The 22,248-nt window shown below is 27.5% G+C and overlaps 1 protein-coding gene across 3 annotated transcripts in view; it reads right to left on the bottom strand.

Moving 5' to 3' along the window:
- LOC100205903 (otoferlin) overlaps positions 1–22,248 on the bottom strand; it is a 166,983-nt gene continuing 144,735 nt past the window's right edge. For 2 of the 3 annotated variants that reach the window (XM_065796219.1, XM_065796221.1), the window contains exons 46-51: positions 15,125–15,266; positions 14,891–14,990; positions 10,217–10,336; positions 2,759–2,909; positions 2,315–2,462; positions 1,489–2,121 (exon numbers count right to left, since the gene is read on the bottom strand). In XM_065796219.1, the coding sequence (XP_065652291.1) occupies positions 2,086–2,121; positions 2,315–2,462; positions 2,759–2,909; positions 10,217–10,336; positions 14,891–14,990; positions 15,125–15,266 (697 nt within the window). In that variant the 3' untranslated portion in view covers positions 1,489–2,085. Of the gene's footprint in view, positions 164–293; positions 442–926; positions 1,078–1,488; positions 2,122–2,314; positions 2,463–2,758; positions 2,910–10,216; positions 10,337–14,890; positions 14,991–15,124; positions 15,267–22,248 lie in introns of those variants that run through there. The other variant, XM_065796220.1, reaches the window with a different exon arrangement.

The raw sequence follows: 22,248 nt of genomic DNA, 5'->3' as shown, positions 1-22,248 counted from the left end.
CCATGCATTGTAAGTTAATTGAAAAAGATAATTAGATGATCTGAAACTTTTAATTATCGGAGTTCACGTTATGCGTCAAATCTCAAATCGATTGAGAAATTCCTTCTAAAAATGTCATTACAAAATTCAATGACTAGCCGACGATTTTCTTCACAATCACACCCTAAATACAAACAGTTAAGAAGCACATTTAAATACTTCAAAAAATCGTTTTGTTGAAAAAGCTTAGAAAATATTGAAAACTATTTTAAATAACTTAAGGCTTTTTACCAGGATTTTACAATTAAACTTACCGGCATCGAGTAGAAAAACAACCCTAAGACTGCAAATATAAGTAGCATAGCCACAGCTTTGGCACAAGTAAACTTATGTTGTTCCCATAGTGCATACCGTAGCGCTTTTATTGGCATCATCAGCCATTCCATCATTAAGTCTGGACGGCTAAAAAAAATATTTTGACTCTTAAACTTTTACTTTAAATTTCAATTTTTAATCTCGTTGTAAGACTGCAAATTCACTTATGAAATTATATTACTAATAGTAATAGTAATATATTTAAATAAGTCCTCGTAGATAAAATGACAAATAATTAAAAAACAAACGAACAAAACCAACAAATTATACAAAAATTTATGGTTTGTGAAATATAAACTTTAAGTAAAAAAAAGCAATTGTTATTTCATAGCAAGTAAGTTTTTTTGCTTACTTTTTTAATTTACCTACTTTTTTTAAATTTGCTTACTTTTTAAATTTACATAAAAAACACGTTTTTATTTTTTCCCCATAGATATTTAAAAAAAGATCATTGACGATATAAGAAATACTTAAAAATAGCTTTATAAAAAAATTATATGGACTCTTTTTGTAAATATCGTAGTTTATAATTAGAAAAAAAAATTAATTATAAGCAAAACTTTATTGCTTACTTTGGACGGGGTAAAGGATTTGGTTCTTTCCTGCCCAAGCCAGCTGGATCTTCCTCAGCCTCTTGTTCTGTCATTAATATTAACTCCATTTCAAGTTTTCCAACCAATTCAGGATCAGCCTCTGCAGTATCGAGAATAAAAGGCCACCATCCTTAAAAATACAGAATATATATTTATAAATATTTATTAACTTCATTATCAACGAAGCCAATAATTTGCTTTGTTACTAAAATTTCATATCAAGTCGAAAAAAAGTTAATATTTTGGCTATGGAGTTAGTACATCTTGAATATCCGATTTTACTTAGTTGACGTAATATCGCATAAATTAATTGTGCATTTAAAAAAATACATTATTTTAAATTATATTCATTGCTGTAATTTTTAAAATATGATATAACTAATGGATTCTAATCTGCATCGCTAGAGGAAAAATCATATAAATTATCATGGATGCGAATCAAGATGGGAAAGTTTTAATTTTATTTTTGCATGTTAAAAAAGTAAACTATTATTTTTTTGAAACTTATTCAAAACAGATAGAGGAAAAAATAAAACGGTAATCACTATAAATTTAAATAACAACAAAAAAATAAATTATTTACACCTTTATATATTTATGTAATATATCGCATAAATTAATTATGTAACTTATTTGCATGTGTATAACTTTTTTTTAAATTAAAAAAATATGTATATTTATTCATGACATTTTATATTACTTCAAGTATTTATCAGTTAAATCAAGTATAAATAATCGATACAAAACAATCATTCAAAAGGGTAGTAAATTGAAAATAATTGAAACTCTCAGGAGGTAATTTGAGTTTTATGCTTTAGAAATTTTCCAAAGATCTCTGCATGCTAATAATCAAATTGAATTATGAGAATCACAAGTAACAGCCGTAATTGTATAGAGTCGATGCAGTTCTTTTTAAAACAGCGCTACCACCACCGTGAAACAATCCACATATTAAAGTTGTATTAAGCACTATCATTATTTCAAGCAACATCTGCAATGACTTTCTGTGAGGCGCTACCATAATTTTGGGCACTACCGAATTCCACTCATACAACGAATGCTGTGACTCCATGTTAAATATCATTACCAATATATGTTGCCAAAAACATATATTGAACTAAGCCCCACTACCAAATAACTAAGCACCACCGAATAACTTGCCGACAACAGCATCCTAAGAAAAATATTTTAAAAAACTAAACAGAGTTTTAATCAAATGAATTATATTTGTAAAATTAAAAAAAACAAAAATAAGAAAAATATTAGTACTTAAAAAAAATTCTTTTATTTAATGTTAGGAGCCAGCAAAGTTGGGACCTTAAATATGGCGATTTATTTAAAAATTGCAAGATGCATTTAGAACTTACAGGCATCGTGTACATAAAAAGCCCCATAATTGCTAAAATGACACCAATGATGACAAACTTTCCAAAGCAAAACTTGTATTGTTCCCATAAAAAATACCTCAATGCTTTTAGAGGATTTGCCATCCACTGCATTGCTACATCAGGTCGGCTAAACAAACAATACATTTATAAAAATATATCGTAGGCAAAAATATAAACTAGAAAAAAAAAATCAAAATTTTGGATTCCAATTTTATTAGTTTTATTTTTAGGATGAATTAGGTCAGTTTTTTAAAAAAAAGCATAAATTATTCATGTTCTTGCAGATTAAACTCTTCCATTAATTACTATTACAACTAGTTACTAATCTCAAAAGATTTAAATCTTTCAGCCTTAAACCAAGAATAAACTATTTATTTTTTATACAAAAGTTATCATGACTAATTTCATATTATCAAAACATACTTTGGAAAAGGTAGAGGTTGTGGTTCTTTACGACCTAATCCAGCAGGTTCAGCAGCAGCTTCAACCTCAGTAAGTAATTCCAACTGAACTTCAACTTTACCTACAAGTTCAGGATCAGACTCTTCAGTATCAATTATAAACGGCCACCAACCTGTGTAGTATAAAAAACTAAATGCAATGTTCAAAACATAACAGATTAGGAAAAAAAAAGCATTTGGGTCTGAGCACTACTGCATTTTATCCTTAAAATTTTTTATAATTAATCTATATTTTATTTTGCAATTTAACAACTCCTCCCACTCTCTTCAACCTTCAGTTTACTTCCAATTTCAGTTACGCATTTTTGCGTTATTTTAAAATTGAATGTTTTATAAAAAGGTAGATTTCTATCATTTTGAAACAGCACAGATAAAATTTTCTTTATAGGCTAGTGATAGAATTGCTGTCAGTGACTAAAACTTTCTTTCAAAATGACGTACTTTATCAGTCTAAAAAAATTTATTTTATAGAAATATAATCCTTTAAGACATATATGTGACTCTCAACAAATACTCCGCAATATTGCAAAATATTGCAGAGTATTTGTGAGTATTGCAAAAAATGAGCTCAATATTTAAAAAAAAATATTTTGTAAGATAAAACTACAGTAGTGCTGCTGCCTAAAAAAATTGTAATGTAAACATACCAAAACATTCCTTGTCAACAAAACCATGTTTGTAGGCACATTTCCATCTTTTTATTTAACAAGTACATGCAGTCACACAAAGTCAACACAGTCAAGCAAAATAAGTAAAAAACAAAAGTGCAAAAACTTAAAAATGCAGTAGTACTCAAACATGAATAGTTTAAAGTAGTACTCAAACATGAGTTGTTCAAAGTAGTACTCAAACATGAGTTGTTCAAAGTTGTTTAGAGTAACACTCAAACACCTGTTGAAAATTATTTTAAATTTCAATTCAGCAAAATTAAAAAAATCAAGTAAATTGAATAAAAATGACAGGCAGGACATAATTAATAAACAGAGTTTTTCATCTTTGGTTTTGTAATTCTTATTTTGTAGTTCTTGTATTCTAATTATTTTTAGTGCAACTTGTTTTTTAGAACAAAAAAGATTGAAAAACACTTAAAACTATAGTTTGCAGAATATAACTATTCTTTGTTAATCTAATAGTTAAAACTTACTTCACTTGCAACCAACATAAAAAAAGTTATTTGTTTGTAAACAATACAAAATCATTAAAAACTTTTAGTTAATTTGACATTTTGCTGTTACATTAGCATAATATCGATTTTTTTAAATTTGTGAAAATCATTGCTTTTGTTAAAAACACAAAAAGAAATTCAGTATTAGAAGAGACAGAGAACAAGAGATAGTCAAACTGCATACGTACTTGCTGTCTTTAATAACCTCTACCCGTAAATTTTAGTACATTTTTAAGTAACCCCCTCCCCTACAACTGTGTACGCACTTTATGTAAGTCCCCAAAGTGAAAAAAATAATTAATCAATAGTTTAAAATGTTTAAAGCTTATGATATTAATAGTATATTAAAGCTGTAACCAATAATTCAGTGAGTGTACAAAGTACACTTATGCAACTTTATCATTATTTAACATAGTTACATTATTTGTTGAGTTTAGCTTTAAAAGAGTTCACAGAGTATAGTTACACAGAATACAACTCTTGGAATTAGGAAAAATGAGGTCGGCAATAATTTGCTGACCTCAATCTTTTAGAGGTCGGCATCAGGTCGGCAAAAATTATTTGATACAAAGGTCTTACCATAAAACATTGAAAAAGAGGTCGGCAATTTTTTGCCGATCTCAAACACTTTCAAGTCGGCAGTTAGGTCGGCATTGCCGAATGCCGACCCTAATTCTGAGGGTTGCAGAATAGCATTAATAACATCAGTAGGTAGTCAATTTTAATAAAAAGATGTTCTGTTTGTTAAAAAAGAAAAAAAAATGAAAATTAGTTATTTCACAACTACATTTCATTTGATGAAATTTCTCTGATTGATAACTTTTCTTGTTTAAAATTACTTTTCCATTTCATTTAATATCTTGTACATTTGAATTAAATCACCCCGAATCTGTCTTACAACTAAAGTATTAAGGTCCAACTTATCTTATTTTTTCTCATAACATAGCTATTTTTGTGGTAATATCAATTTAGTAGCACAATGCTGAACTTTTTCTAAAATATTAATTTTATTCTCAAAATATGGAAACGACACAGATACAGTGAATTCTATCAATGGTCTAACAAAAATTATGTATATAATTTTTAGTAACTAACTGTTAAAACCTAGTAGTGTATTGTTTAAAATACCCAAAACTTTATTTGCTTTACTTGCACAAAAAGTAATTTAATTTTTCCATTTTAATTCAGAGCTAATACTGCACCCAGAACCTTTGCAGCAACAGTGGTACAAAAAGGTATATTTACATAACATAATTATTTTAAGTTGTGTTTGCCAAAGTTCATAATTAAACACTTTTTAAAATCAAACTTTAACAGCCATTCATTAGACCAGCTTTCTCTAGATCATTTTGCAGAAGGTTAAAACTAAAGGCAGTCCAAAAGTTGCTTACTTTGCTGCCTTTAGTTAATTCTTCAAATTGGGAAAATAAAGCAAAAATTAAAAAAAAAAAATGTTAAAATATAAATTAAAAAACATATTTTTAATATATATTAAAATATATAACATATTTGGCATTTTTAATAAATTATAACCCTAAAACATTTTTAAGTAAAATTACTCCTCAAATTGGTTACAGTTGGTAAAAAACACTTTTTTACTTATACTTAAACTTTAAAACACTTTATAATTTTTATGTACAAAAGTTTTGTCTAAATTGGTTACTTTGTCACAAGAGATAAATAAAGTTTCAATTTGCAACTAAGTGATATAATTTTGTTAGTTAATCCTTATAAAATTTCTTATGTTATGCCACATCTGAATTGATAACAATTTTAAAATATATAGATAATTTAAAAGTGATAACATTAGATTTTCTAACATTTTATTTTCCAACATTATAACATTATATATTCCAACATGAATCAATGTTGTAAACTCTATATAAAAGCAATCTGTTTTTTAAGTCAAATTTGGTAGTTATTGGGACTCCAACTCAGATCACATACTGCACAGTACATACTTGCTACTACACTACACGATCATATTAATTAAGGAGAAATTTATTTATGAATACTAACATTTTATAAAAAAAGTTTACATATAATAAAATTCACTTTGTTTTGATAGGATGTTGAAATTAGTATAATATTAAACTATAAATTATAAATTAATACTAAATTTATTTTTTGAAAAATTCAATATTCAAAAATTTGATAGCTCAAGAAGAAATATATATTTTTTAATCACATAAATATTTACCTTGCCGAATTATAGATAAAATTCTCATTAAAAAAAAAGGGGAACATTTTTTAAAAATATTGAAAGTATAGTTATTATAACATTGTAACTCTGATAAGAAATTGTGTTGGTGTAACCAACATTATTACAACGTTGTGATTCTGATGAAAAATAATGTTAGTATAACCAACATTATTATGTTGTAATTCTGATAAAAAATAACATTAGCATAACCAAAAATATTACTATGTTAGATTTAGTTGGTCAATGTTATCCAACATAACCCAATATAAATCCAATGATGGATTGATGTTATGTGCCTATAATTTTGCACCTAAATGTACGTAAAATGCTTGCATGTTTAAAAAGTGGAACAATTGAGACGTCATGTAATGTAAAAAAATGTTATAGATATTAACTAAAAAAATTGTCACTTGGTTGCAAATTGAAATTTTATTTATTTTTCCACACAAAGTAACCAATTGAATGAAAACTTTTGTGCATTAAAATCAAAATCAAAATTATATAAACAATTTTATAATTGTAAAAAAAAGATATACCTAACTTTCATACTAAAATTACAGTTCATCTTAAGTGTTGGTTTGTTCAAATAATGTTAGCAAAATTAATCAAATATGTATGCAAATTTTTGTATATAATTTTGTGTTAGATTTAAGTTGTAGTATTACTGTAGTATTAAGTTGTAGTATTATTGCAGGAGTCTAGTATTATTTTCAGGATTGCCAGGTTTTTTTCCTGCAACAAACCAAAAATAAATATAAAATAAACCAGAACAAAAAAACAAAAAAAAAGACTAAAGTAGAACCATTTTATCTCAAAATTTATTTGGTTAAATATTATTTCTCTCCAATACAAAATACAAATAAAAAAAGTCATCAATATGTAGTTTTTAGACATTTAATAAAGTTCTGCCAATGGATGAATAAAGTTCTGCCAACGGATGAACATGAAGGTCTTCTTCATTTTCGCATGCATCTGTTGCATAAATTTAATTTCCAACCTTTGAGACAAGAAATGTTAAAATCTTTACAACAAATCTTTTAGATCATTAAATAAGATTTAATGCGAATGACAGCATCCAACACTTGGTATGACATTCTGTTTCTCTATTTGCTTTTCACATAGGTGACCTGTGAAAAGACTCTCTCAACAAAACAGTTAGAAACAGGAACACATAGACCGACAAGACAGTAGTCGGAAATATTGAAAAAATATTGAAAAATTTTGACGGACTATATTGATTTTCAATTTCTTGACTTTTTGTACCCATTAGGTGAGTCAAAGGTAGCTTTGAAAATGGAAACTTTTCAACTTGGGAAAGAACTTTCATTGGGGACAGATTTGACAAGCTGTAAAAAATTGATCTGTCCTCTGGAGGATTTTTTTCAAGCTCAGTTATTGCCCTCTGAAGAAAATCATTACAGCAAATTTTCACATTTTTGACTGATTCTTCAACATTCAGTTTTGCATTTTGAGGTTGCCCTTGAATGTAAATCTGGCACTCTGAAGAGTGAGGAGATTTTGGCTACAAAATCAACACACTGAAGAGGGAGTACAAAGCTCTTGATATAAAAAACAAGCTGCTTCAAGCTTTTTGAATGCATATTTAGCTTATTCATTAGATTTTCTGGATCAACATTTGACCTTTGAAAGAGAGTTTAGGCGCTCTAACTCTTGAGTAACTGAAGTGAGAAAAACAACATAGAGCTAAATGGTGCTGTCTTGGAACATTTTGCTTATTGAAAAGATTTTGTAATGAACCTCAGAGTTTGCATTCATTTTAGCACAAATAAAGAATTCTTTTAGTTCTTGCCAATTCACAAGCAAGTTATAAAACACTTTCCTCGAACCAACAAACAAGTTGCAAAAAAATCTCTGAAAAGGGTTGGGGTTCCCACGCATTTACTGTTTGTATTCATGACTTCAAATAGTTTTTCATACTCATTTCAACGAAGAATGCTCTTGTGGAAAACCGGAGAACATCACTCAGAAGAAAGCCGACTGGAGATTTGCATTAAAAGCATTTTGCACTACAAAATTTAGGCAATGACAAATGCACCTCATCATAGTACAGTTTGGCGTTTTAGTTAGTACACAAGACCAGACTGAGTTATATATACCAATAACATTTGAAGCACCATCTAAACTGTATCCAATGCAGTTTTTAAAAGATTATCCAATAGAGTTGGGTTTATAATTCAAGGCACTAAAGAGATCTTTGCTAGTTGTTGAAATCAATTAAAAGAGACCAAGAAAGTCAGTTTGTTTCTCTTTTTCTGAAAAAATTCTCACACATATTGCAAGATTCTTGATTGAACTCACATCCGTTAATTATTGAATGAGAATGGAAAACAGTTTTGATTTGATTTTTTTTTAAATTTCTTCTTCTAGAGTTGATAATATTCTGGATTACTTTAGTGCGCTTAGTGCGGTGGAGTTTTAAATATTCCAGGGGACTACTTACACCATACTTAGGTATAATTTCACAAAAATGGTCAGCAGTTGAAATTTCTGAGTGACAGCAGATACGCATAGCAAGCCTAATGTTTGCTTTAGTGTTTACATCTGAAACTTTTACTTGACCCAAAAAGTTAATCTTCTTTTGAAACAGATTCAAAGTTTTTTCTCTTTTAATGTGTGAAGCTGTTTAGATGTTGCTCTAAGCTACCTTTGTGTGGATGTAGATAAGTGTGGCAGAGGCAACAAAAAGCTTGTTCAGATGCATCAGAGCATTTTTTTACTCAGGCAAATTCTTTTTCCCACTACCTTTGATAACTACTAGAATTTTCATTTGATTTTTTGTTTAGAATTGTCAACTTAAAGATGTTAATCTAAAACAAAAAATCAATTATAAGCTATAGATTAATAAACTTAATAGCCAATCAGATCTGATCAGTTTTTAAATTAAAAATTTTAAGATTGTACAGTTGTTATTTAAATATAAAAATAACAATTAAATAATAGTTAGTGAACTTTTGCTAACTTTTTAAAGAAAGAGCAACCAAATTTTTTGAACTTGTTGAAACTTACCTGTGAGAATTTATTCCATTCTTTGAAATTCCTTAAAAAAGCCGTAAAAAACAAAAAAATTTTTTTTCCTTATTTTAGTTCTTTTTTCTTTTCATATTTTCATTCATTTTTGTTTATTTTGCTCTATTTCAGTTTTTTTATGTAGCAAAAAAGCTTGATTAAACATGATGATTACTTGATTAACCATTATTGATTAAAAAAAAAACAACCTGAATTAAACCAGATTTAATAAAACAATCTAGAAAGAAAAAAAAATAACAACAACCAAATACTCTAAATAAAAGCCAGATTTAAACCAGACTTTCTAAAATAAACCAGAAAAAATTCAAGCAAAACCTAAAAAAAACAACCCAGCTTTTAGAAATTTACAATTATTAATTAGAGTTACAATTGCTTTGTCTCAATTTTGTCTTATAATTTTTATATCCACAAGCGAAAATGTGTATGAAATGTCAATCATTATTTATGTTTTCTTTCATTATGTTTTTCATTTCAATACTTTAAGTATTATTTTTCATAACCATAAATGAATTATTCCTTCTGGTTCTTAAATATAAATGACTACTCTTACATTTTTTTACTGTTTCATTAATGCATTTAAAATGTTTATCTATGTTTACTTAAAAGCAATTTTATATATATATAATATATGAATATTCTATTTGAATCAAAAATTTTTTTATTGTACTTATTCTTTTATAAAACACCATGCACCATGCACCACACGCTACATTATTTATAAAACACCATGCATTTCCACACATTACATTATTACATTTTGTTACATAAAAATATTATGCCTCAATTACATAAAAACAACATTAGTAACCAAAACGAAATGTATAATGCAAGGCCTCAATATGTAACATTGCTTCAACCGAAAGTTAATATACAAATAAATGAACAAAATTTAATTATTTAAAACTACATGTTATATTTTTAATTCTAAATAATTAAGTAACACTATAGTATATGTAACTTTTTAAAAGTCTAAAGCAAACCGAGTTTATAAAACAGAAACTAACCTTTAATCAATTTCTTTTTAAAAATAGAATCTCGATTTTCGTTGCTCATAATTTCCATGTTGCATTGTACTGAGGTTTTAGATGGACGAGGTATGTTAGTAAGATTCAATGTAAGATCACCTTAGAATAAATACATACATATATATATACACACCCATATATATATATATATATATATATATATATATATATATATTATATATATATATATATATATATATATATATATATATATATATATATATATATACATATATTTATATATATATATATACATATATATATATATATATATATATATATATATACAGTCGTCCCCCGGTTAACGAACTTAATTCGGAGTACGAACTAGTTCGTTATCCGAAAAGTTCGTTAACCGAAACGCGTTTTCCCATAGGCCGCCATTAAAAAATTTTTAATTGGTGGATTTTGCCGAAATAATGGGGGAAAAAATTCAAAAAATTGTCCAACTTGATAAATAAAATAGGCAAAGGTGAAATGATTGAAACCTGAGATTTATGCACTTTTAAAAATTGAAACAAATTGAAATTGTGCATGAAAATTGGTTGTCAAAGTTTTAGAAAAAACTAAAAATTGAACATGAACATTGCTTATCAAAAAATGAAAATTCAACAAGAAAATTGCTTGTCAAATTTTTACCAAAAAATTGAGAATTGAACTTGAAAAATGCTTGTCAAAATTTTACGAAAAAATTAAAAATTGAACATGAAAAATCCTTGTCAAATTTTTTACCAAAAAATTGAAAATTGAACTTGAAAGAAAATTCAACAAGAAAATTGCTTGTCAAATTTTTACCAAAAAATTGAGAATTGAACTTGAAAAATCCTTGTCAAATTTTTTACCAAAAAATTGAAAATTGAATTCGTTAACCGAGTTCCGGTTCGTTAACCGGGGGAGGATTTTGGGCAAACTTTCGGTTCGTTAACCGAAAGTTCGCTAACAGGGGGGTTCGTTAACCGGGGGACGACTGTATATATATATATATATATATATATATATATATACCCCATATTTGGCACTTATATATACCACTTATGGTAAAACAGCTTGTAACAATGCTTTGTCTTTAAAATTGACAAAATCAAGTATATACTAGAGTGAAACCACCAATTACTGGCCACTTAATTTTATACTGCTTCATGTATTACTGCAAAAAGGCTTACTTCTTAAAATATATCCTTAGATTTATTGGCATTTTTTTTTGTCAATAAATTTACTAACTTTAGAAATAACATTACACAACATAAATTATATATATATATATATATATATATATATATATATATATATATATATATATATATATATATATATATATATATATATATATATATATATATATATATATATATATTCCTATCAGATAACAGAAAGTTATTCTTTACAACTAGATATATAATGTATAAATCTGTGTAAATAGTGATTGTATTCATGGGCAAGAATAAGTTATGAATAGAAAATGTGACCATGATTAAAATATTATTTTTGTATAACAAAAACAAAATCAATGAAAAAACAATACCAAACAAAGTAGTTTCAATTTCAAATCAAAGTAAAATCTTTTTATCACTAGAACAAGCCATTGTTTATAGTTAAAGTTTATAATTAAAGTTTTTACCTTTATGAATTTTATAAAACAAAAAAAATCAGCGAGACTGTTTTTCAAATTTTAGTTTTCACGGTCAGAATATCCACCAAACTTTATTCAAATTAACATTACTTTTCAACTCAGATAAAATAAAGTGCCATTGATCTTACATAACAGGTTGAAGTTCAACATAGAGCTTGGACTATTTTATTTGTAAAAAAACTTTATTCAAATTAACCTTACTTTTAAACTCAGATAAAATAAAGTGCCATTGATCTTACATAACAGATTGAAGTTCTACATAGAGCTTGGACTATTTTATTTGTAATTGTAAAAATTAAAAAATGGTTTTCAAAAATGAGACAATTTAAAATACCAAATAAATATTGTTTATAATTTTTGTAATAGAATTTGCGCAAAAACAAAGGACAACTGGTACAAAAAGGGGTCACTTGCACCAAACAACCCCTTCCACAGTAGGGGCAAGCCTATTTTGGTTTTTATTTCTAAACTCTAAATGTCTGCATAATATTGCCTTTCTAATGACAGCCTCTAATTTCAAAAATTCAGTTTCTAATGACAGCCTTACTAATATGCAAAATAAAATTAATTAATTAGTTTATTCAGTATTTCAAAGTTACATGGCACAGCAATTGGACTAGTAAAACATTTTTTAATTTTTCACATAAAAATTTTTTTTTCTCATATATTGTTATTGTATTATAAAGATTAATTACAGTTGCTAATTCAATTTAATAAACTTCATAGAAAGATTACCAGGATTTGGTGGCGGCTATATATAAGTGGTTTAACTCTATGTAAAAACCATAAAAAATTGACAAAACTAATTAAATTGCATCATTTTTTAAAAAAACACAAAAACACAACTTAATAGACTAGAGTGTTTTTTATTGTTTTTAATTCAGAATTTTATTTTTTTTTATTTTTATTTTTTTACTGTTTCAAATATTTAATTAAAAAAAACTCAAGTAAAAGTACACATTTAAAAAAATACATAATGTTGTGGTTATTATTAACATAAATACTGAATAATTAATCTGTTATTTCACCTCTCTTTAATTATTCAGATTTCGTTACCTCACCTAAAGACAAAGCTGAATCGTTTGCTAAGAACTTTTCATCAATCTTTTTTCTTGATTCCACAAATCACACCCTAGAAAGTTGACATAGCCGTATATATATCACATCCTGATATAACCAACAAACAGGTTGATCATTGGTTGACATTCGCATAATTCCAGCTTCTGTATCTAAAGTGATTTCCTGCTTAGACTCTTCTACAGCTTGTGGTTCGGACAACATACCTGTTATAGTCTTGCAGAAGTGTTCTCTGGAACTGTCGTCTATACTTATAAAATTATTTAACAAGTGCTTATCAGAGTCTTGTTTTCCAGCCTGCTAGAAAGTGGCATCTGTTATCCCTATTTTCAAAAATTCTGGTGAGCGATCTGACTCGTCTTACTACCTTCTCATTCTTCTTACTATCATAAGCAAGGTTTTTAAGTCTTTAATTAACAAACACTAAATCTCTCATCTTAAATCTAATAACTTTCTGATCATCAATATGGATTTTGGTCTTCTTGTTCTACTGCTGATTTGTTAACAGTAATAACTGATAGGTTTTATTGTGCATTAGATAGAGTCTGAGGGTCTCAACATTTCCAAAGCCTTTGATAAAGATTGGCATCTCCATTAGCTCTCTTCTTACAGTGTATCAGGTAACATCTTTAAGATTATTAAATCCTTCCTTACCAAACGTAGTATAAAAGTTGTCTTTCATGGACAGCATTCTTCTTTTATTCTGTAACTTCAGGGGTTTCTTAAGGTTCAATCGTTGGCCCAATATTTTTTTAATTTATGTTAATGATCTCCCTGAAATTCTCACATATAAAGTGGCATTGTTCGCTGATGATACTTACATTTATTCTTGTCTTGATAAAAAGCCAACACTCTCTGATTGCTTCGAGGGGGCATTTGAGCTTGAAAAGGATCTCACTTCTGCTACAGCATGGGGTCTCAGTGACAGGTGAACTTTAACTCAGATAAAACTTTGAGTTTTACCTGAGTCAAAGTTCACCAATCTAGATTGTTGCGCTATTGCAACAATCTAGATCTTCCTATATTTATGAACCGTAATGTACTCAATGAGTCACCTACCCTTCGTCTTCTAGGATTAACTCTTACTTCTGATCTTTCTTGGAAACCATATATCAAATTGATTCCAAAATTAGCATCTGCTAAGGTTGCATCTCTTTATTGTACTTAACACTTTCTTATTCTGGATTCTATTCTTTATCTCTTTAAATCTAAAATCCACCCTTGTAACTACCCTTTTACTGTGACTGTTTTTATGTGCTCCAAAAATTCTTATTCATCTAGTTTTTTTCCTTGAAAATCAGTTCTTTGGAATTCGTTTCCTTCATCTTGTTTTCCTGATTCATATAATTTGCAATCTTTGAGGTTGTCTGTCAATTGTTATCGTGCTCTATAAACTTCATCTTTTCTCTTCCAATAACTTCCAACTCTAATAGTGGTTACTTTCAGCCTTGTCAGAAGCAAAGAGGTCTTTGTTTTTCGAGGTCAGCAAGTATTTTTCCTCATTAAATGACAAAAAATACTTGCTAACCTTAAGAAAGTTTTTCAAATTATTTTGAAGTTGAGGTGGCTATAATTTTTTTCTGATATGATGCAAGTTAACAAAAATCAGTATTTTTAATACAGAATTACCCAAAAAACATTTCTAGAAAAAATGAGAAACTTGTTGAAAATTAGAAAAAAGTTATGAGGCTTTAAAGTAGTCTGTTTTTACAAGACTTAAATTGAAGTGGGCTACTGCGCAGTGTTTATAAAGCTATATTTTTAAAACTGTTGCACTTGGAACCCTGAAATTTCAAAATTTCTTGAACCTATTGACAATCTTATTCTTTTGTTATATACCCTATTTGATAGTAGTAATATAACACTAAATAACAGTAATAATATGACTCCCTCAATCTTATTCTATTGTCTATTCTATAAGAATAACATTCATTCAAAAAACAAACCAATAAAATCATCTGAAGATAAAGTGTCCGAATCCCAGCATTGCAAAACCAATCTTGCTGGAACTTTTTCCTCTGACATATCCCATGAAAATAAAGATGCCTAAAACATGAATTATAATAAATTATTGTTTGTATGTTTTGTTGAAAAATAAAAATTATATTTTAATCAAATAACTATAATAAAAGATTCTTTTTGTTTATTTTGCAAAGAATAGCATAATTAGTTTATAGCACCTTTTTAAGAATAACCACTCTTTCTTCAGCTTTGTAGAATTTAAAAGGAAAAATAAACCTCCAATTAAAATTGCCTTCACCAGTCAAACTACTAGTGTGTACATCAGTAGATTGGGAATTATTCTTCAAACCCTCAATCCAACTAAATTTTAAAACAAATATGTTGATTATAAAATACCACACACACACAGATACATATATATATATATATATATATATATATATATATATATATATATATATATATATATATATATATATATATATATATATATATATATATATTTATATATATATATATATATATATATATATATATATATATATATATATACACACACACACACATATATATATGTGTGTGTGTGTGTATATATACATATAGATATATATATATACATATATATATGTATATATATATATCTATATGATATATATATATACATATATATATATATATATGTTTGTGTATATATATATATATATACATATATATATATATGTGTATATATATATATATATATATATATATATATATATATATATATATATATATATATATATATATATATATATACATATATAACCTCAAACACTTTTAGGCCCACAGCTAGATCAGCATTGCCGAATGCCCACCCAAATTCTTAGAGCTATATATATTTATATATATATATATATATATAGCACTCAGAATTAGGGTCGGCATTCGGCAATGCCTACCTAGCTGTCAACCTTAAAAAGTTTGAGGTTGGCAAAAAAATTAAAAGTAAAGAAAAAAAAAAGGGTTATCTTGCTAACATACATTTAACTTATGTTACATCACTTACATTACCCTTTAATTATAAAGGAGGATTTCCTCCAAAACAAACTCATATTTCTGCAACAAAAAACACAGTATTTTTTTGAAAATGTCCTCAACATCAGTTTTTTAAAAATGTCCTCAACATTTTTAGATGAAATAAATTATATTATGCAATTAACTTCACAGTGAAAGTAATATTTTCCAATGATGCATCTCTGGCCAAATTATTAGACACAATATAAGACCCTATCTAATATCTCAAGTATCAGATTTACTATATAACTCTATTGTTTTAACTAGAGAGAACATATTTTTTTAATTGTCTTTCTTATTGCCTGTTTGTAACACAAATAAAACATCATAGTTATAAAAAAATATAACTTATGAAAAAAATTTAAATTAATGCAATTAAATGTTAATATTTTGTTGAGCCACTTTTAACCCCTATTAGAGCTTTAATTTGACGTGAAATGCTATCAATATAAGACTTACAAAAGAGTTACAATTTGTTTGCAATCACATCATTAGCCATTTCTCTCTTCATCAGCTTCCACATATTTTCAATAGGGTTCGTATGAGCTATTACTCAACCAATCCAACAGAGAGACTTCTAAAAAAGCTTTAACAGACTGTGTTATATGGCAGGAGCTTTATCTTGCATAACAATAAATGATTCCCCAGTTAGAAACCATTCTTTGAGCTGCGCATCCAACCAATTTTGTAAGACTACTTTGTACTCATCCCAAATAACACAAACTACAGCCCGACGTTTTGCCAACATCTTTTATATCAGCATCAGATCTAATTTAATAAGTTAATAGATTTTTTTTTCGCATATACAGATGAATCTAAAACTATTGTTTTTATTCTATCTTATATGGTTCATTATTTATAAAGCTAAGAAAAAAGTCCCACTTTTATATTTTTTTTTATTGTTTCTTAATTCTCCTTTTAAATAACTAACGAAATAACTATTAAAGAGTGCTGAATTTTATTGTGCTCAACGGATACAAATATTTTTTAGAAATAAAAAAAAGTTTTGAAACTAAAAGTATTTTTATACTTTTTTATTAATTTTTATTTTTCATTTTTTTTAATCTCATGCTTTAGATAATTATACAACTTAAAATAATAAGAAAAAATAAATCAAAGATAAACATAAATATTTAAAAAAATAAGTTTTTATAATTAATGATATAAGGCGTTTCAATACTTTGTGGAAAAAACTAAGTTTCAAAAAGAAAAGAAAGCAAATTTAACAAGAAAGTTAAGAAATTAAAATGAATCTAAATAAAAAAAGTTTATTAAAAAATGTCAAAAATTTAAGAAATTAAAATTAAGGAACTGATGTATTCCATGTGAAATTGGGAAAATGTGAAATTGGGGCAATTTTTAAGGTATGTAACCTACCATCTCAGATTTTCTTCGTACTTTGTAAAAATGTTCACCTATATAACGTAGACTACCTTTCAAAGTTTTAGCAATGATACCAAATGATTTTTTCAAATATTTTTTCTTTAAAATCAGCTATTATTTAGCAGTTTTTTTTGATTGGCGGCCATTTTGGAACAAAAATTTGAAGAACAAACGAAAGTAAATCAAGCATAAAAATAGGACTTTTCTAAGCATTATATATATGACCTTGTCAAAAATACATCAAAATTAAATTTATAGCTAATTAATTATAGGCATATGCGCAGATGTCATTGCTAAGTTTTTGTTTACTTCCTGCCAATTAGCAACCAACAACCAAAAATACATCAAAATTTAACGTGTAGCTGATATCTTGCCAATGTCATTTTTATGTTTTTGTTTACATCCTGCTGACGAGCAACCAACAATAAAAAATACATCAAAATTACATGTGTAGCTGATCAAATGTTGATACCATCTGGGAACTCATCTTATTTTATAACATATGTCTATTTATCACCTTTTCATTTATGTACAGTACCTTTGTCATTGATGACTGACCGGATCATCACTCTTGTAAAGTGCTTAACAGTGCACAGTAATTGGAAATAATCAAAAAGTAGTATAAGTTCTAGATTTTCAAAAGATCAATATAAAAAGTTCTGATCATGCAAGACTTTTGTAAATTGATCATACTTTCATATTCTGGAAGATTTTTTTTTAGGCCACATGGTCTTTCTCCACTGTTCAAAGTTATCATTTTTAGAAGGAAGTTTTTTAGTGAAAAAGAGATAATTTTGAACTTTTATTTCTCAAACCACACCTGTAAACTTCCATGTATTATATATCTATTGGAAGTATGCTTAACAGGTTTTCAGAGCTTAATGTAAAATATTTTATATAATTACATTTCTTGCCATAAAAATGTGATGAAAGATTTAGACTAGAGAATAGAAGCATACTTTAATGTGACTTTTATTAGGTTCTGTATGTTTCTGTAAGAATCTGAATACATATGGCTAAACTACGACCCTTCTCTTTTAAACCCAAAATAGGTTTTGATAACACCACAACCTGCCTAAGAACAACTATTTTCAATTTAAAAATATTTCTACTTACATTTTTTTTTTTTACATAGAATTTATAATACTTTTTTAAAATTGAAAATACTTCCTCTAAATTGATATAACCTTTTCCACAATTTTCCACAACTTGAAAAAATTTACAAAAAATATTTTTGTTGATTTAAAATAGTGTAAATAAATAATAAGTTTCAAACCTTTTTAAATTAAATTAGAGAATAAAGATTTTATTTCTTTTATGATTAGTGATGTAATTTAAATGTCTTAAAGTTCTTTAAGTGTTTAAAGTTTTTGAATAAGAAGAATGTTATAAAAATTAAAAAGTTAAAAAAAAAGTTAAATAAAAAAACTATTGCAAACCACGCACAAACAAAAAATGAAGAAATATTCATTACAGAAAGTATAAATTTTATAAAAAGTCAAATTTCTGGTTTTTTAATTTTTAATTTAAAGAACTTATTTGGAAACTCTCAAACATATCAGAAACGCCAGATTTAAAGAGAGGACGGCATAATATACCTTTTAAAGCAAAGAAAAATGAGCTAAAAGTTCAGCTTTAGCAGACAGATTTTTCAAATCTGTCTGACAAAGCTGAACATGATACAAAGTATATACTTAAAATATCACAGCCAAATAAATAGGAAAAAAGAAATTCAAAAAAATTATAAAACCCATTGCACAAGATCAACAATTGGTATGTTACTAATAAAAACATTGGCAAAAAAATTTTAAAAAAAATGTCTTCACAAGTGGGGCTTGCTTTTCTATTAAATTATAGTTTTACCTTATCTCAGTACATGGCAATAAGACTGAAAAGTAAAGAGGGAAGGTGCATATTTGTTTGTTATACAATGATGCTCTAAAATCTAATAAAAAATGTAGACCAAATAGTATGCACATATCTGACAAGGATGCAAATGGGCCATTACAAAATCTTCTGACTCTACTGTTCAAGGAATGGTAGAATCACACTAATCATATCTAAAATTAATAATAAAGAAAAGGATTCAACTAAGTTGATTTTTGTTGTAAATTAGGGGTTTGGGGTTTTTCTCAATTAACCAAAGGTTCGATGAGTTATCTGAAAATTCTTCAGAAGATTAACTTTTTTCAGTTACAATTGTTCCCTTAAGGTACAACTGTAACTGAACTACACGTGACATATGCTAAAAAACATGCTCTAATAAATCTAAAAAAAACTTTTGTAGAAATATTTTATAATGGAAAATAGTTGTTCTTGGGCGAATCCGTGTGACATCAAAACCCATATTGGATTAAAAGAAGAAGAGCCGAAGTTTAGCCATATGTTTTCAGGTTCTTACAGAAGTATACAGAATTTAATAAGATTTCAAACATATGACTGGAATATGTTTTAGGCAAACCCAACTCCTAATTCTGTTAAATTTTGCTAAAGAAAATAGAAAACTTAATCTTTTGTTTAAAGGCAAATAAATGAACTCTTGATATTTTAATAAAATATCAAATGGAAAAACTCTGATTATCAAAAGCTGAAATGGAAGACAAAAGGAAAAATAAATAAAGATTTTGTAAAAGTGTGAAAATATTTATACAAAAAAGATTTATACAAAAATGATTTTGGCAAAAATATAGACAAATCCTATATAGGATGCACTGGTTCATCTAATAATGGCATACTGCATGGCAAGCTTTTTTTCTTTGATCCAATATTGTAATCAGAAATTTTGGATATTGGTATAAATCTTATTGTCTGTTTAAGAACAATACTAATATCTTTGTCTTGTAAAATTCCAATTGATCCAATCAAATTTGAAAATTATTGTCTACAAACCGTTTTAATAATCAATGAGAAATATTTATAATGTAAAATTCTTACTTGTGTTCATAAAGTTTTAGCTCATGAAGCTCGAAATTGTGGTAATTTAATTGCCTCTGACTAATAATGTTTACGGCTGCAAAAAAAGTTAAATACCGCAAAAATTTAATAACCATTGTGCATCAATATTAATCTTGGTAAATATTTTTAGATGTGTTTGACTATTAACGAAATTTGAATTTTTCAACAAGTATTTGATAAAACAAATGAACAAAAAAAGAAAAGAAAGAAAAAGGAATTATTAAAGTAAGTAATAAATTATGTTTTTTAAAGTGGGAGCATGTAAATTTTAACAATGCCACAGTGATATTTTGCAAACTACATTTAATAACAAATTTCAATAGAATACAATATTCATAAACTCATCTTTATTTTACTTTTTTATAGCTTTAAAAACCAATTAAAAAGTATATATAACCTACTAAGCACTGGCGGTTAGCACAAAAGCAGTTTTTTTCAAGTACGTATTAAAAATTGCACGCAGTTTTTTAATTTCTTTTTAATACATACTTGAAAAAAATGAAAATCAGCTCACAATAAACTAATAGCAGGCTAACTAAATCGTAAAAACCTCCATAGCAATATCCAACTAAATATTGCAATGATATCACCCTCAATTCTTTATTTAAAAATTACTTTTGAAACATAGGGGTAAACAGATTTTACCTGTTGACCAGCCTAACACAGCCTTCTTCATCTATTAGGCTGGCGAAATTGTATTTATAATACGTTGTTTTCAGTTAAGGATGTTGAATGCTGGATCTTCTTGACTCAATGCATGGGTTTTGCTTGTGTCTCTGTTTTTATGACTAGGCAACTCATTCTATTATCACCTAATGAGGGTACAGCTCTAAAACTCAGTTTAATGGTTCTGAGGCTGGCTGGTAGTCAGGTTTCCCAAACTCTGTGCTAGCTCTCAGAGAGGCTGATTCCATCAACAGCTGAAAAATAGGAATACTAACAGTGCAATGTTGCTCATGGAGTCCCTGTTCATACCTTTGGTATGCATTGTCAAAGCCACATTTGGAGCCCTTTGTTATGGCTAAGGGTTTATTAATAAAAAATGAGGCAAATACTTGGACTATTACATAGTGTACTGAGTAATATCTAGGCTTTGAGTTAAATTCATTAACAAGTTTAAAAATGAATAAAATACCAAAAACTATAGAACACAAAAAACCATCGTCACCACCAAGTTCTCTAAACCTATCATTCACTAATATTTGTGGTCTTCAAAGTAACTTTTTTTCTGTTGAGTCTTATCTCCTGCAGAGTTCACCAGACCTACTTGCTCTTTGTGAGACTAATTTGAGTTTAGCTGTCTCATCTTGTGATCTTAGTGTTGATGGTTATCATCCTTTAATTTGTTAAGACTCCAATAGTCACATGCTTGGTCTGAGCATTTACATTTGTAAGAGTTCACCCATTTGTCGAGAAACTAGGTTTGAATCCACAGGCTATTCTTTCATGTGCTTCTGTTTAGCACCACTTCATTCTATCGCCATTCTCTTTGTTCTATATTGATCACTTTTAACTCAAGAATGCACTCTTTTTGATGCTATTTCTGATCAAATTGACAAAACCCTCTTTCTTTATCCTTCACCCAATATCATTGTTATTGATGACTTCAATGCTCATCATACTGAATGGCTTGGCTCTAGTGTCAGTGACTCTGCAGGCGTTAAGACCCACAGCTTTTGCCTTTCTTAATCTCTAACTCAAATAGACAATTTTCCTATTTGCTTTCCAGACAATCCTAACCATTTACCTTCTCTACTCGACTTATGTCTTGTTTCTGATCCTAGTTGTTGCTCAGTTTCTCCACATTCACTCTTAGGTGGTTCTTATCACGATTTGATCTCTCTAAAACTATTATCTCATTCTTCTTCATCATCAGAATCCTCCTGGGATTGGAACTATTTCCATGATTTTCTTTGTGATGGCGTTTGTGTAGAAATCTTTCGTCTTCCTG

The sequence above is a fragment of the Hydra vulgaris genome, chromosome 04, assembly GCF_038396675.1.
Source record: "Hydra vulgaris chromosome 04, alternate assembly HydraT2T_AEP".
In the NCBI taxonomy this organism is placed as follows: domain Eukaryota; kingdom Metazoa; phylum Cnidaria; class Hydrozoa; order Anthoathecata; family Hydridae; genus Hydra; species Hydra vulgaris.
The sequence above is the reverse complement of the archived record's forward strand: the minus strand, read 5'-3'. Positions and strand labels throughout refer to the sequence as shown.